Source organism: Hyperolius riggenbachi, chromosome 5, assembly GCF_040937935.1.
Source record: "Hyperolius riggenbachi isolate aHypRig1 chromosome 5, aHypRig1.pri, whole genome shotgun sequence".
NCBI classification, from domain to species: Eukaryota; Metazoa; Chordata; class Amphibia; order Anura; family Hyperoliidae; genus Hyperolius; species Hyperolius riggenbachi.
This window is the reverse complement of record NC_090650.1, coordinates 44,851,506-44,867,213: the sequence shown is the minus strand read 5'-3', so window position 1 is coordinate 44,867,213 and position 15,708 is coordinate 44,851,506. Positions and strand designations below refer to the sequence as shown.

General features: G+C 45.3%; 1 protein-coding gene across 4 annotated transcripts in view; it reads right to left on the bottom strand.

Annotated features, from left to right (window-relative positions):
* The window catches only part of MALRD1 (MAM and LDL receptor class A domain containing 1), a 407,541-nt gene that overhangs the window by 282,839 nt on the left and 108,994 nt on the right, over positions 1–15,708 (bottom strand). For all 4 annotated transcript variants that reach the window (XM_068235591.1, XM_068235589.1, XM_068235590.1 and 1 more), the window contains one exon: positions 702–878. In XM_068235591.1, the coding sequence (XP_068091692.1) occupies positions 702–878 (177 nt within the window). The remainder of the gene's footprint in view (positions 1–701; positions 879–15,708) is intronic.

Here is a 15,708-nt window from a genome sequence, read left to right as displayed (position 1 = left end):
GGCTACCTATACTGAAAGGGGGTGGTAAAAGGAGGGATGAAAGGAGTCATCTGGCTACATATACTGAGGGGAAAGGGGGAGGGGTCATCTGGCTACCTATACTAGAGGGAAGGGGGAGGGATCATCTAGCTATCTATACTGGATGGAAGTGGAGAAAGGTCATTTTGCTAACTTTACTGAAGGGGGGAGGCTGGTGACAGTGGTCTTGGGCGGTAAAGAGTACGAATCTGGCCCTGGTCTCAAAATGCCACTAGATGGGGTCATAGATATGAGACAGTGATTGCCACAGAGGAAGAATCCCTGATCATTGGACCGCTGACACGTTGCTTGCACGCTCCATTCCACAAGCCAGGGGATACTGATAGTCTTGAACAGCCCACTCTGCACATCATGTTGCAGGGAATGGGGGGTACGGACACAGCAAGGAGCCAGCTGGCAAGACCAGCATCCCTAGTGCACAATCCTTACGCTCCTTTGTCAGTAACAAAACCTGCTCCACCATCAGCTCTGTTCAACTGACTCACATATAAGCAGAGGGGGTAACTTTTCAGCACAATTTCTGTGCAGAAAAATTAGGCTTATATGCGAGTATTTACAGTATTTTATAGATATTCTATTAGTGGCTATATCTGACACCCCTTTTACTGTGCCACCCTTTTTACATGCATGCGCTAGTTTAACCTATGAGGCATAATGCTTACCACAGTTGGTTTCATCAGAGCCATCGGCGCAGTCCTCTCTGAAGTCACACAGCTTTGAGCTTGGAATGCACTGCCCACTGGACCTGCAGACATGCTCATTGGCTGTGCAGTTGTGGACAGGAAGTGTGGGCACAGTGGGGGTTTCTGGGGGAATTGGGGCCCATGTTGGTAAAGCTCCTACAGAAAAAAAAGAAGAAGAATTAAGCACAATTTGATTTAGAATTTACATTAGTTTGATTAGAATTTGAACAGTGTTTCTTGATGAAAAGATTTATCCATCAAGTTGTCCATGAAGTTTGACCAAACAATAATGAAAGTATAGAACATCTTGCATTCCCACAATCCCAGTTGTGCAGACCAATTTTTCCGGCTTTGCTGAATATGCCCCTAAGTCTTCTACGTTCTCTTTCTTCCTTCTATAAATACCACCAATAAGACTTATTTTACTTCTAACAGTACTACTATACGCCTGGTACACACAATGAGATTTTCTGGCAGATTTACTGCCAGATCGATTATTTCCAACATGTCCGATCTGATTTCCGATCGATTTTCTGATCGATTTTCCATAGAAGTGAACGGAAAATTGATCAGAAATCAGATTGGACATGTTGAAAATAATCGCTCTGGCAGTAAATCTGCCAGAAAATATAATTGTGTGTACCAGGCATTAGATCTAGTATAATTTATTTAAAGCACGTTTACTTTTATTTTGTGAACTTTCAAACAGAGCAACAAATCAAACATTCAATTTTAAAGCAAATCTGAAGCAAAAATAAACTTAAAAAATAACAAATAGAACATTAGTAGTAAATTAAAAAGTCTCATGTAGTTTTACAGTACAGGAAGAGTTAAACACTTGAGTTGCTATCTATGCAAAAAAGCATCTCTGAGCTATTCAACCAACTTGGTCCTGTTTTCTGAATAGCTTAAACAGACAAGAAACAGTGAGAAACAGCTTGTATTAACCTGCTGGGCGTTCCGATTCCCGCAGAGTTTTTTTTCGCCTGATTTTTTTTTAATAGCATGTAGCTAGCCTAGCGCTAGCTACATGATTCTTCTCTTCCTGCTCCCTCCCTCCCACCCTTCCGATCGCTGCCGGCGATCATGCCCATAAGGAAATCCCGTTCTGAACGGGATTTCCTTTAGGGCTTCCCCCGTCGCCATGGCGACGAACGGAGTGACGTCATGACGTCACAGGGACTCCCGATCCACCCCAAAGCGCAGCGGGGTCTGCGGGGGGGACCCTCTTTCACGTCGGGTAGCGGCGGATCGGCGGCGAGCGGCGGCGAGCGGGTAGGACACACAGCAAGCAAAGTGCTTGCTGTGTGTTTTAAAAAAAAATTATTCAAATCGGCCCAGCGGGGCCTGAGCGGTGCCCTCTAGCGTTTCTGGATGAGCTCAGCTCGTCCAGAACGCTAAGGAGGTTACTGTAGGAAAGTTCAAAGGGTCATTCGCTCTGTTTTGTTTTACAGTTTAAAATACAGAGTGTGGTTTCTAAACTGCAAACAAGACAGAATGAAGCAATGTTATAAATAAAGCTATATAACGGAAAATAAAAATATGAGACACTTTTCTTTGCTACTAATGTTCTGTTAATTGTCTGTATTACACATACAATTCATTATATCATTACAAGTTTATTTTTGCTCCAGTGTCACTTTAACCACTTCACCCCCAAGGGTTTAACCCTAAAAGACCAAAGCAATATTCACTTATCAGCGCTCCTACCTTTCATTCACTAACTTTTTCACTTGGCACAACGCAATGATCTATATCTTGGTTTTTTTCACCACCAGTTAGGCATTTTTGGGTGGAACATTATGCTTATTTTATTCTTGATGCATTTTTACAGGAATAATAAGAAAAAGAAAGAAAAAAATCATTTCTCAGTTTTTGGCCATTATAGTAAAACCCACATATTTTATTTACCCATTTGTCCTAGTTATTACAATGTTTAAATGACGTCCCTACTCCCTAGTACAATGTATGGCGACAATAATTTATTTAGAAATAAAGGTGCTTGGCCCATACTGTATATGCAAACATACCATAATATACCCTCATGCCACACATACTAAAAAAAAAGCAGTGTCCCTAACATAACAATTTATCGTGTTTTTTTTTTAAATGCAGTCATTTTTTTTACAAGGGTTTTATTTTGGTAACTATTTGGGAGGAGCAGGGGGTGTGGAAAGGCAATATTAATTTAGTTTTATTTAATTTGTTTAAGGCAAAGGACTGTGCGGACCATTTTAAAAACCATTAGTTCACTTGTCTTCGAGTGAGTTATGGTGAATTTGGATGTATGTTTAGGATCGTTGTCCTGTTGTAGATTCCATCCCTTTTCAGCTTCTAGGCTTACTGTTTACCATTACTGACCGATTTCCCCTAAGGTTTCAAATGGCATCCTCAGCACAAGTCTAGCGATCAGGCTCTGCAGGAATGAGTTTCCTGCATTCCTCTAGATGTGCGAAAAGCCACACATGGTGTCTGCTGCAACAGGCAGACCCGTGTGATCAGTCGTTCCTTCTATTCAATACGTCGTAGACAATGACAGATGATGATTAACAATCTCATTGCTTTGGCTTAAGAATGATGTGCAGGAAGTGGTCTCTGGTTGTCTACTGTGAGGTGTGGTCTGGTGTGATTGGTTGACTATGGTATATAAGCTGCTCCTGGCTCTCACTCATTGCCTGTGATAGTGTTAGTTACACTAGCTGCTGGGTATGCTGAGTTTACTATTGATCTTCCATGGTGACTATTGCCTAGACTCTGTCTACTCTATTGGATTGCTGCCTGGTTTGAAACTTGCCTGGAGTTTAACTTCTCTATTGGGTTGCTGCCTGGACCGACCTCTTGTTTGTACTTAGGCTACACTTCTGAAACACCCCTTGGTTTCTAATGATAGGTGGTACTTCTGCCTTCTGCTTATTAGTCTCTATACCTTGTGCATTTAAAGACCTCGGTGTAACTGAGTGCTGGGACGACGCACTTGTCATCCTTCGGCTGAGTAGGGATGCGCCTGCAGGTGAAGACTGCAGAGGAGACTGGGGCATAGGGACTGATTTGACGTAGGAGATCCACCAGGCCTTACACTGCAATGGTGTAACTACAAGGGATGCAGCTTCCACATTCATTGGGGGGGATTGGGGGCAAAGGAAGGAAGGCCTGGGTTCTTCCCTCTCCAAGCAAGCAAAGGAAAAGGTGATTTGTCCTGTGCTGCGGTTGGAAATCCTTTGGTAGTATGGAGAATTTATAGGGGCTGTATCCCTTTAACAGGTTTGCACCTAGGTGCAGCTTACCCACTGGGTGGTTCCAGGTGTGCTGCATAAAGGAAAAGAAAAAGAAAAGTGCTCCTAGGGTACAGTAAATGCCTTTAATCAAAAACCTGATGAAGGCGTGGAATACGTAGAAACTGGTAGTGATGTTTGGCACTGACGTAACCAGGACACACACCCCCACACCTCCCACATCTCTCAGACTTTGTACTGGAGCTTTCCAACAGTGGTCCCAGGTCCTGGCCAGACTCAGGGAAGGAGGATGAGACATGGACGGCCTCAGATATGCTCTTTTACCTACTACTCATGTAAGTGCAATTGTAAATTGAGTTTTTGATTAATGAAGTTTAACTACTTCACCTCCATGGGGTTTTCCCCTTAAAAAACCAGAGCAATTTTCACCTGTCAGCACTCCTTCCATTGATTTGCCTACAACTTTATTACTACTTATCACATCAAAACAATCTATTTCTTGTTTTTTTTTGCCACCAATTAGGCTTTCTTGGGGAGGGGGGGGTTGTGTTTTAACCGGAAAAAGGAGAAAAAATTGAAAAAATTCATTATTTCTCAGTTTTTGGCCAGTATAGTTGTATGCTACCTTAACTACTTAATGACAACCAGACTTATAAAAACATCCTGCTAGAGCCGCTTAACGGCTCCAGGACATTTTCATAAGTCAAACAGTGCTGCTGCTGCTGCTGCTGCTGTGCGCGTGCACGTGTGTTCGAGTGCACATGAGATACTTGAGGAAAAAAAAACACCATAGAAAAAATACACCTTTATTTCCAAATAATATATTGTTACCATACTTTGTACTAGGGACATAATTAAAATGTTGTGATAACCAGGACAAATAGGCAGATAAAATGTGTGGGTTTTATGTACAGTAGCAGTGTTTATATTAAAGCTGTAGGGGATGAAATTCGAGAAATAGTGTATTTTTTCATTTTTTCCTTGTTTTTCCCTTTAAAATTCATAGAAAATAAAGTAATTACTGAAAACAAATATCAACTCCAAAAAGCCTAGTTGGTGGTGAAAAAAACAAGATATAGATCATTTAATTGGGATTAGTAGTGATTAAGCTATTGGCAAATGAAAGCATTGAGCACTGAAAGGTGAAAATCGCTCTTGTCCGTTAGGGTAAAAACCACTTTGGGGTGAAGTGATTAATAAAAACACACACAATTTAAAAAAATGTTCCTAGCCAATATTTTATTTGGAAATAAAGGTGCATTTTTTTCAGTTTTGCGACCATCCCTACTTACAAGCCCATGATTTATAAAGTAATATACCCTCTTGACACACATATTAAAAAAAGTTCAGTCCCTAAGGTAACTATTTATCCAATTTACCCCCGTCGGTACGAATTTCTCCGTCCCTTTTTTCCCCCCCAAAAAAACAGGGACGGAAAAATCCGTACCTTCCGCGCTACCGCGGCTGTCTGCGCGCTCCCGCCGCTCGTGCATGCCGACGCCCGCTCGCCCGGACATCAATGAACGGGAAAATCCATTCCTGTTCATTGATCTAAGCCCCCGCAATGATCTGCTGCTTCTTTGAGAAACAGTGCGATCATTGTGATTCTCCCAGCCTCCTACTGCTTCCTGTAATCGTCCTTCCGGACGCTTACAGGTCGCATGTAAACAGACTCACTGTGGCCATCTTGTGTCCAAATAGTAAACTACACCCTAAAGCATTTTAAACATACAAATACATTGTTTTACACAATAAATTAACTCATTACCTCCCACACTCCCCAATTTTTTATTTTTTTTTTGTAATTTAAAAAAAAAAAAAATATAATAAAAAAAACATAAATAGTTACCTTAGGGACTGAACTTTTTAAATATTTATGTCAAGAGGGTATAACACTGTTACTTTATAAACTACGGGCTTGTAATTAGGGATGGACGCAAAACTGAAAAAAATGCGCCTTTATTTCCAAATAAAATATTGGCGCCAAACATTGTGATAGGGACATAATTTAAACGGTTTTATAACCGGGACAAATGGGCAAATACATTTTTTTCAATTTTCCCATTAAAACACATTTAGAATAAAATAATTCTTGGCATAATGTTCAACCTAAAGAAAGCCTAATTGGTGGCGAAAAAAACAAGATATAGTTCATTTAATTGCGATAAGTAATAATAAAGTTATAGACGAATGAATGGACGGAGCGCTGAAAGGTGAAAATTGCTCTGGTGTTCAAGGGGTAAAACCCCTCAGTGGTGAAGTGGTTAAGTATATATTTATTTTAATTGTAAATTATTTTTTTTTCAAAAAACAAACAAACTTGGTAACTATTGGGGAGTGTGGGAGGTCAGGGGTACATTTAAAATGTAAAAACAAGGTGTACATAGGACTTTTATTGAAAAAAAAAATGTAGATATAATTTTACTATTTGACTACAAGATGGGTGACCTCCTTATGCATAGTATTACTATGCAAAGAGGAAGTGATGCGTGGAAGGTCTTTGTGAATGAAGGCACCGTCTCATAGACAGCTGCGTTCATTCACACGGGTACTTAGATCAATGAATGAGAACTGTGTACCCATTCATTGATCTAGCGGCTAACGATCGGCGGTGGTAATGACCACGGGGTTGAGCGGGAATGCGCGGTGGGGAGGGACGTAGTAGCTACACCCCTGCAAGCAGTTATAGCATTTTGCAGGGACATAGTTACTCGGCCCAGTGAGGGGAAGTGGTTAATGCACCGTAGGAGCGCTTTTTGTTCTTTGTTCTTCACTCTCTGCCTTCAATCCAGTGGTAACCATAATAACCACTGTCCAGCCTCCATGCAAAACAAAGTGAGGGAAGAAAAAGTATGATACGATAAAGGAGAGGAGAGGGAGACAATCGGCACTGCTTCTATTGCTATTTAATCCAGAGTGTGGTGGAACACATGTAAACAATCCAATACAGTGTATCTTCAAATTGTGGCATCAAAATTATTCATTCAACGTAAACATGCATGAACATACCATTGTCTGAGGTGGTGTGGTAGCGGTGGGTGCTGGGGACAGATAACCTTATGCCCGTTTCACGCAAAATCTGCGCTTCTACGGAGGCAGCCTCCGTAGAAGCGCAGATTTTGCGTGAAACGGCCGTTAGGCTATCTGTGCACCACCACCTCAGACAATGGTATGTTCATGCATGTTTACGTTGAATGAATAACTTTGATGCCACAATTTGAAGATACACTGTAATGGATTGTTTACATGTGTTCCACCACACTCCGGATTAAATAGCAATAGAAGCAGTGCCGATTGTCTCCCTCTCCTCTCCTTTATCGTATTGCAACTTCTAACCAACCAGAGCACGCTATCAATACCAGAAGTGTGGATGAAGAGGTGTATGTTATATGCTATATACTTTCAAATTCAGCGCAAATACTGTAGTGCCCACGCTTTTCTTCTTCTATCAAAGAAAAAGTATGATACCTGTTCCGGCACTGGGTTAGACATTCTTCTTCCATCTAGCCGCCCACTGTCACTTACTGATGTTCAGATGCTTCACACTGCATCATAGAACCAAAAGTCAACTTCTTCGGTTCACAAATGCTTTAACTCACCAATGGCAAAATCTCTTTAACCGCTCTCTTTCATTTTCAATATACTTGTTTTAAAAACTGTGAAGTTGTTGGTACATTGTTGACTTTTTAGGTTGTCACATGCTAGAAAAAGCCAGACTCTAGTCTACAGCATATCAAAAGTGCTTATTTTTTCTACAAACCTTTGGACTCGCCAAATAGTTCAATTTTCACTTCATCACTCCACGGCACTTACTTCCGAATGGTCTCATCTTATAGCATAGTTTTCCTCTTGATGACTCTTCCATGCAGACCACGTTTGTACAAGCAACTGTAAGGAAACGTGGAAATGCCGCCGTCTCTCAAGGTGAGGCGGCTGTTTCCGCGTCCAGCATGGCGTCACAACGCGGAAAAACGCTGCATGCCGCATAGGCAGTGCGGCGGAATCCGCATCAGAGGCGGCCCCCGCACTAGATACATTGCATGACAGTACTGGTGTGGCTGGGACTGATAGTCCACCAAGATTCAGACTTACACGCGCGCGAGCAGAGAGGCAGAGTTTAAATAGCAGTTAGAAGGGTGTCGGCTGACCAGCTGGGTCAGCTGACAAATTCCACTGCTCTCATTGGACCAGCAATTAGGGAGGTCCTGGAAAGGTCCTAGAGTATATATACTGCTGGTTGTTCACTTGCTCTTTGTCTGGCGTGCGATCACATATGTGGGAGCACCCAGATCCGTAGTCAGATCCTTAAGTGTGCCGGGACCAGCTGGAGCTGTAATCCTACACTTAGCTAGATTATTGATAGCTAAAGTACTAGTTTGATTGTGATTTTCTGTTATGACTTTTGCCTGCCTCGACTATCCTCCTGAACTCTGACCTTGTACCTCGATATTTCTGATACTCTGTTGCCGAACCTCGGCTCGTTCCTAGACTCTGTTTCTGCCTCCTGATTTTGTACCCCGATATATCTGATACCCCGTTGCTGAACCCTGCCTGTACTTTGACTCCGCCTTTGCCTACTGTATTTGTACTTTATCTGTCCGTGTGTGTACGACCTGGCTTGTCTGACCTCGAGAACCGACCTCACGATTGGAGGCGGTTCCCAGTCCTGTTAGTGACACTTCTTCCTGAGTGTCACTCTCGGACTTTCCTTCCTACTGTCAGTCTGACTCCTCCCGTCTTGGAGAGCTCAGGTCTGCGGAAGGAATCCGTGCAGTTCTCCTTGCTGCACTGAGGCCTAGGCCTCCTAGTATTACTGTTACACCAAAACACTACACTCTACTCAGGCGAACAGAGGTTAGTTTGTATATCGGATTATCGGTGAGACTGCAGATCACTTATAATCTGGTATATATCTGTATTTCCGGCGATACTGCAGATCACCGGTAATCAGATACTCTCTGCGCCCACCGATCGTTACAGAACGCCAGACCACAAAAACGATGGAATCACGCACTGATCCTCTGACTGTGCTTGCCACTTCGGTGGATAACATTCATCAAGCACTGGGCCAGCACAAAGCCTTAATTGATGCCTTATCAGGCTCTGTGAAAACCCTACAGACGTCAGTTGATTCAGTGCGATCCCCTCCTAGTGATGACATACGTATGCCTGTACCTGATAAGTTTTCTGGCCACAAATCTGACTTCCGGAATTTCAGGAGTAGAGTGTTGTCATATTTCGAGTTGAGACCCCGATCCTCGGGGACTGAGGCCCAACGGGTCATCTTCATTAAAACCCTGCTGACTGGCGACTCCCAGTCCTGGGCATATAACCTGCCTTCTACCGATACAGCTCTAACCTCGGTAGAGGAATTCTTTAAGGCTATGGCCGTAATTTACGACGACCCTGACCTTGCTGCATCCTCTGAGCGGAAGCTCAAACTTTTGCGGCAAGGCAGAGGTTCGGTTGAGGATTATGCGGCAGAATTCCGCAGGTGGTCAGTCACTACTAGATTTGACAACTTTGCCTTAATGGATTACTTCTTGTCTGGGTTGTCAGAGGAGGTCTCAGACTTAATGTTAACCGTGCCTGAGCCCAAGACGGTTGATGAAGCCATATCATCGGCCATTCGAGTGGATCGCAGGTTGCGCCACCAGAGGCAGGCTAGGGGCAGTCACCGTGTCAGGGTGACATCGTACGCGGCACCATCCGCTACACCCCTAGTGACACCTTCTCCGCCTGTCTCACCCTCCCCGGCCTTGCCACCGCCCGAACCAATGCAGATTGGTCGGTCAAGGCTGACCCAGGTGGAACGAAGGCGGAGAATGACAGAACAGCTGTGCCTGTATTGTGCAGCAGCAGGGCATAGAGTGCGAAACTGCCCTAACAAGTCGGGAAACGAGTTTGCCTAGGAGTAGTGGGGGGTGACACCCTGGGCACGCAAATTGCACCCCTTAAAGAGAAAAAATTACTTCTCCCTTGTACGGTTACATGGGAGGATAAATCTGTATCCACTGAAGCCTTTATTGATTCTGGCTCAGCGGCTAATTTTATGAACTTCGAATTTGCTCAGGAGTTGGGCCTTCCACTCACTCCTGTGAGACCCCCCATTCAGGTTACGGCAGTGGACGATTCCCCTCTGCAACGGAATCGTGCCCTGTCACAGACTCCGATGGTGAGACTTACCATAGGGGTTCTGCATGGGGAAGAATTACAATTTTTTGTGCTGCACATGTCAACCTCCACTATTATCTTAGGCATGCCGTGGTTGCAAGTCCATTCACCGCACATCGACTGGGCCACGGGTCAGTTAACCTCCTGGTCTCCCCATTGTTTTCATCAGTGTTTGTGGAAGCTAACATTGGGGCAAACCAGAATTCAGGTGGAAGGGGTACCAGACCAGTATGCTGAATATTCTGATGTTTTCTGCCCTAAAGCTGCCGATAAATTGCCTCCACATCGCCCTTTCGACTGTCCCATTGATCTCCGTTCTGGTTGTGTACCCCCCCGGGGTCGTTTGTACAATTTGTCGGGGCCCGAAAAATTGGCGATGCAGGAGTACATTAGGGAGAATCTGGCCAAAGGCTTTATTCGGCCGTCCCGGTCGCCTGCTGGGGCAGGCTTCTTCTTTGTAAAAAAGAAAGACGGAGGTCTGCGGCCTTGCATTGACTACCGCGGTCTCAACAAGATTACAGTAAAAAATCGCTATCCGCTACCCTTGATAGACGATCTTTTTACACAAATCACTGGCGCCCAGATCTTTTCTAAGCTGGATTTGCGAGGTGCGTACAACCTGGTACGCATAAGAAAGGGCGATGAATGGAAGACGGCCTTTAATACACCAGACGGGCATTATGAGTACCTGGTAATGCCCTTCGGGTTATGTAATGCCCCGGCCGTCTTCCAGGAACTCATCAACGAGGTCTTCAGAGAGGTGTTGGGAAGATTTGTTCTAGTTTATCTAGACGATATTCTTATCTTCTCCAACAGTCTCTCTGAACATAGGACCCATGTGAGGTTCGTTTTGAACAGACTAAGGCAGAATCTATTGTATGCTAAGTTAGAAAAATGTATCTTCGAGGTAACATCTGTCACTTTCCTGGGGTACATAATCTCTACTACTGGCCTGTCCATGGATCCGGCCAAGGTCTCCGCTGTGTTAGAATGGCCTCAGCCGGTAGGCTTGAAATCGCTTCAGCGGTTTCTTGGCTTTGCCAACTATTATAGGAGGTTCATAAAGGGGTACTCTACGGTGATTTCTCCACTTACCAGTCTCACCAAGAAGGGTGCAGATACCACTCACTGGTCTCCCGAGGCGTTACAGGCTTTTGCCACCCTGAAGGGCTTATTTTGTTCTGCACCCATCCTCAGGCATGTGGATACGTCTTTTCCTTTTATTGTTGAGGTGGATGCCTCAGAGGTCAGGGTGGGGGCTGTGCTGTCTCAGCGATCTGGCTTGCAGGGTAGATTGCACCCGTGTGCCTACTTCTCCCGTAGATTCTCCCCTGCGGAAAGGAACTACGATATTGGCAACAGAGAGCTCTTAGCCATTAAGTTAGCCTTCGAGGAATGGCGACACTGGTTAGAGGGAGCGGAGCATACGGTCACGGTTTACACTGACCATAAAAATCTAGAATACATCGAGGGAGCTAAGAGGTTGAGCCCTCGCCAGGCTCGTTGGTCATTATTTTTTTCTCGATTCTCTTTCATTATTACGTATACACCGGGTAGCAAGAACACTAAGGCGGATGCCTTGTCCAGGTGCTTTGAGTCAGAGACAGCACAGCCCTCCATTCCAGAGACTATTGTTCCCCAAAGGTTGGTACTGGCCGCAACAGAGACTTGGGAGGATTGGAAGGGGACTTTAATTCCCTTCCAACAAGACATCCCAGAAGGAAAACCCGCAGGGGTGCTGTTCATTCCGCTACCGTTCCGTCTCCAGGTTCTAGAGATGTTCCATACGCATAAAAATGCTGGGCATCCTGGAGCATCTAGAACACAGGATCTGGTAGCTAGATGTGCTTGGTGGCCTTCCTTGGCAGCTGATTGCAAGGAATTCGTGAGGGAATGTGCGGTTTGTGCTAAGAGTAAACCCTCCCGGCTGGCACCTGTGGGTACCTTGCAGCCTTTACCCACCCCGAGTGAGCCATGGACCCATTTGTCCATGGATTTTGTAGGTGAACTTCCCAAGTCAGAAGGCATGTCGGTCATTTGGGTGGTAGTCGACCGCTTCAGTAAAATGGCCCATTTCGTGCCCTTGAAAGGACTCCCCTCGGCCCAGGAATTGGCTGACCTGTTTATCACACATGTGTTCCGGCTGCACGGCATTCCGGAAAACATAGTGTCGGATCGGGGAGTCCAGTTCATTTCTAAATTCTGGAGGGCATTCTGCCAACAAATGGGCATGAAGTTGTCATTTTCATCGGGCTACCACCCACAGACCAATGGGCAAACGGAGAGAATCAACCAGTCTTTGGAGCAATTCTTGAGGTGCTATGTTGCAGAAACACAGAACGACTGGGTCAAATTTCTGCCTTTCGCGGAGTTCGCACAAAACAATTTAAAAAGCTCCTCCACCGGATTCTCTCCATTCCAGGTGGTGTCTGGAAGATTGCCCAAGTTCTCACCATTGCCAGTGGCCTCCTCTCCGTTTCCAGCTTTGGAAGCCTGGCAGAGATCTTTTAAAGATATTTGGCGCACGGTGAGAGATAATTTACGAAAAGCTTTTGTTAATCAAAAGGGTCAAGCTGATAAGAGACGTTCAGTAGAGTGGAGCTTCCAACCTGGAGACTTGGTTTGGGTGTCTACACGTCATTTGGCTCTGAAACAACCTTCTGACAAACTTGGTCCCAGGTTCGTGGGCCCATTCCCTGTGACTAGGAAGATCAACGATGTCACATATACCGTTGATCTTCCCACCAGCATGCGGGGAGTGAGGTCTTTCCATGTATCACTTCTCAAACCCGCAGTCCAGCTGGGTCCCACTCCTCCTCCTCCTGTCTTAGTCAATGCCCAACCCGAGTATGAGGTGGAAAAAATCATAGATTCACGTACTGTACAGAACTCTGTGCAGTATCTCGTACATTGGAAGGGGTACGGCATTGAGGAGAGGCAATGGGTACCTGGGAACCGCATGCATGCGGATGAGTTAGTGAGGGAATTTCATACGGTACATCCAGAAAAGCCTGGAAGGAGTTGTCCGGAGTCCACTCCTCGGGGGGGGGGGGGGGGGGGGTACTGTAAGGAAACGCGGAAATGCCGCCGTCTCTCAAGGTGAGGCGGCTGTTTCCGCGTCCAGCATGGCGTCACAACGCGGAAAAACGCTGCATGCCGCATAGGCAGTGCGGCGGAATCCGCATCAGAGGCGGCCCCCGCACTAGATACATTGCATGACAGTACTGGTGTGGCTGGGACTGATAGTCCACCAAGATTCAGACTTACACGCGCGCGAGCAGAGAGGCAGAGTTTAAATAGCAGTTAGAAGGGTGTCGGCTGACCAGCTGGGTCAGCTGACAAATTCCACTGCTCTCATTGGACCAGCAATTAGGGAGGTCCTGGAAAGGTCCTAGAGTATATATACTGCTGGTTGTTCACTTGCTCTTTGTCTGGCGTGCGATCACATATGTGGGAGCACCCAGATCCGTAGTCAGATCCTTAAGTGTGCCGGGACCAGCTGGAGCTGTAATCCTACACTTAGCTAGATTATTGATAGCTAAAGTACTAGTTTGATTGTGATTTTCTGTTATGACTTTTGCCTGCCTCGACTATCCTCCTGAACTCTGACCTTGTACCTCGATATTTCTGATACTCTGTTGCCGAACCTCGGCTCGTTCCTAGACTCTGTTTCTGCCTCCTGATTTTGTACCCCGATATATCTGATACCCCGTTGCTGAACCCTGCCTGTACTTTGACTCCGCCTTTGCCTACTGTATTTGTACTTTATCTGTCCGTGTGTGTACGACCTGGCTTGTCTGACCTCGAGAACCGACCTCACGATTGGAGGCGGTTCCCAGTCCTGTTAGTGACACTTCTTCCTGAGTGTCACTCTCGGACTTTCCTTCCTACTGTCAGTCTGACTCCTCCCGTCTTGGAGAGCTCAGGTCTGCGGAAGGAATCCGTGCAGTTCTCCTTGCTGCACTGAGGCCTAGGCCTCCTAGTATTACTGTTACACCAAAACACTACACTCTACTCAGGCGAACAGAGGTTAGTTTGTATATCGGATTATCGGTGAGACTGCAGATCACTTATAATCTGGTATATATCTGTATTTCCGGCGATACTGCAGATCACCGGTAATCAGATACTCTCTGCGCCCACCGATCGTTACAGCAACACTTTATCATGGAATATAGTTCCACCATTCCTGTGTCAGCCAAACCTTCATGTAGGTCCTTGCCAACAATATGAGAATTAGCTGTTTCCTTTCTAGCCGGCATAAGATCACTTTTCTCTACACATTCTCTTGGTCTCCGAAATCTATTTTTATAGTTTTCCTTATCTGCCATGTTTGGTGGCACAGTGAATAGAGGAGATTGTTTTTTTATAGTTTTTCACTGTTTTGTAGGCATCAATTAGCTTTGTTTTTAGACCACATTTTCTTAGAGGAGCCCATGGTTATTCATTCATGTCCAAATGTTTGGGGTTTCATGGAGGTGGACCAGAACCAGGAGGTTTGGGCACCCAGCAGCTAATGGATGATTTGGTCATCCCATAGGCGCTAATGCAAACATTGGCGGTAATTATCATTTTGAAAATTTCAACATTATAGTTTTTGAAATTTGTTTTCGTTTTAAAAATTAGAACACTATAGTTTTTTTTTATATTTTCAATATTTTGTAATTACAAATATTTCATTTTTTTTAAATTAGGAAGCATCAAGAAGGGGGGTTTTATGTGTCAGGAAGGGGGCTTTAGGGTTAGGCATTGGAGGGAGGAGGGTTCTGTGTGAGAGTAGGGTTAGGTTAAGTTGTAGTAAAACTAGCCAACCCGCGTCGTAGCATACGCCGCATCTATCTATCTAATAGAGTACGCGCCTCAACCTTGAAGCAAGAAGAAGAAGTAGGCTTTCCATGAGAAAATATATGCATGCTCAAACACCAAGTTTAACCCTAGCAAGTCTGGCTTTGCAAATCCGGCCTAAATGGCTATTCATGAGGCAATGCTCATGCAAATAAGCATTTGCTTTCGCATGCCAAACTATGCAGGGTCCAAAAACCAATACCGCAAAGCGATCGCCCTGCCGGAGGTAGTTCATGCTACATTAGCACTATCCAGGAGCGCCACGGGGAGGCCTCTCAATGCCCCCATAAAACCGGGGGGACCGCGGGGTCCCAGGCTCTCTCACTGCCTGGGAACCACAGTGGCACCCCGGAGGGGTAGGGCATGCAGTCGATCCCCCCCAAGTGTGGTCAGCGCCCAGGAGAGGGCCGTCCGCACCCACCTCCCAATATTAAAGACAGGCACTTAACGTCCATTGCGTTCTGCTACATGCACATTAACTTGGGGGCACCACATGAGAAAGGAGAGAAGCATGGGTCACCCCGAGCTTTAGAGCTCAGGGCTGGCTCACATACAGCACTCCAGAGGGGGAGGACAGGCGCAGACAACTCACTCCAGCTTTCACACCACCAGAGCAAGCCATCCACCACCTGCCTCCAAAGGATACAACTGCAAAAAATGCTTTCCATGAGAAAAATTATGCGTGCTCAAACACCAAGTTTAACCCTAGCAAGTCTGGCTTTCCAAATCTGGCC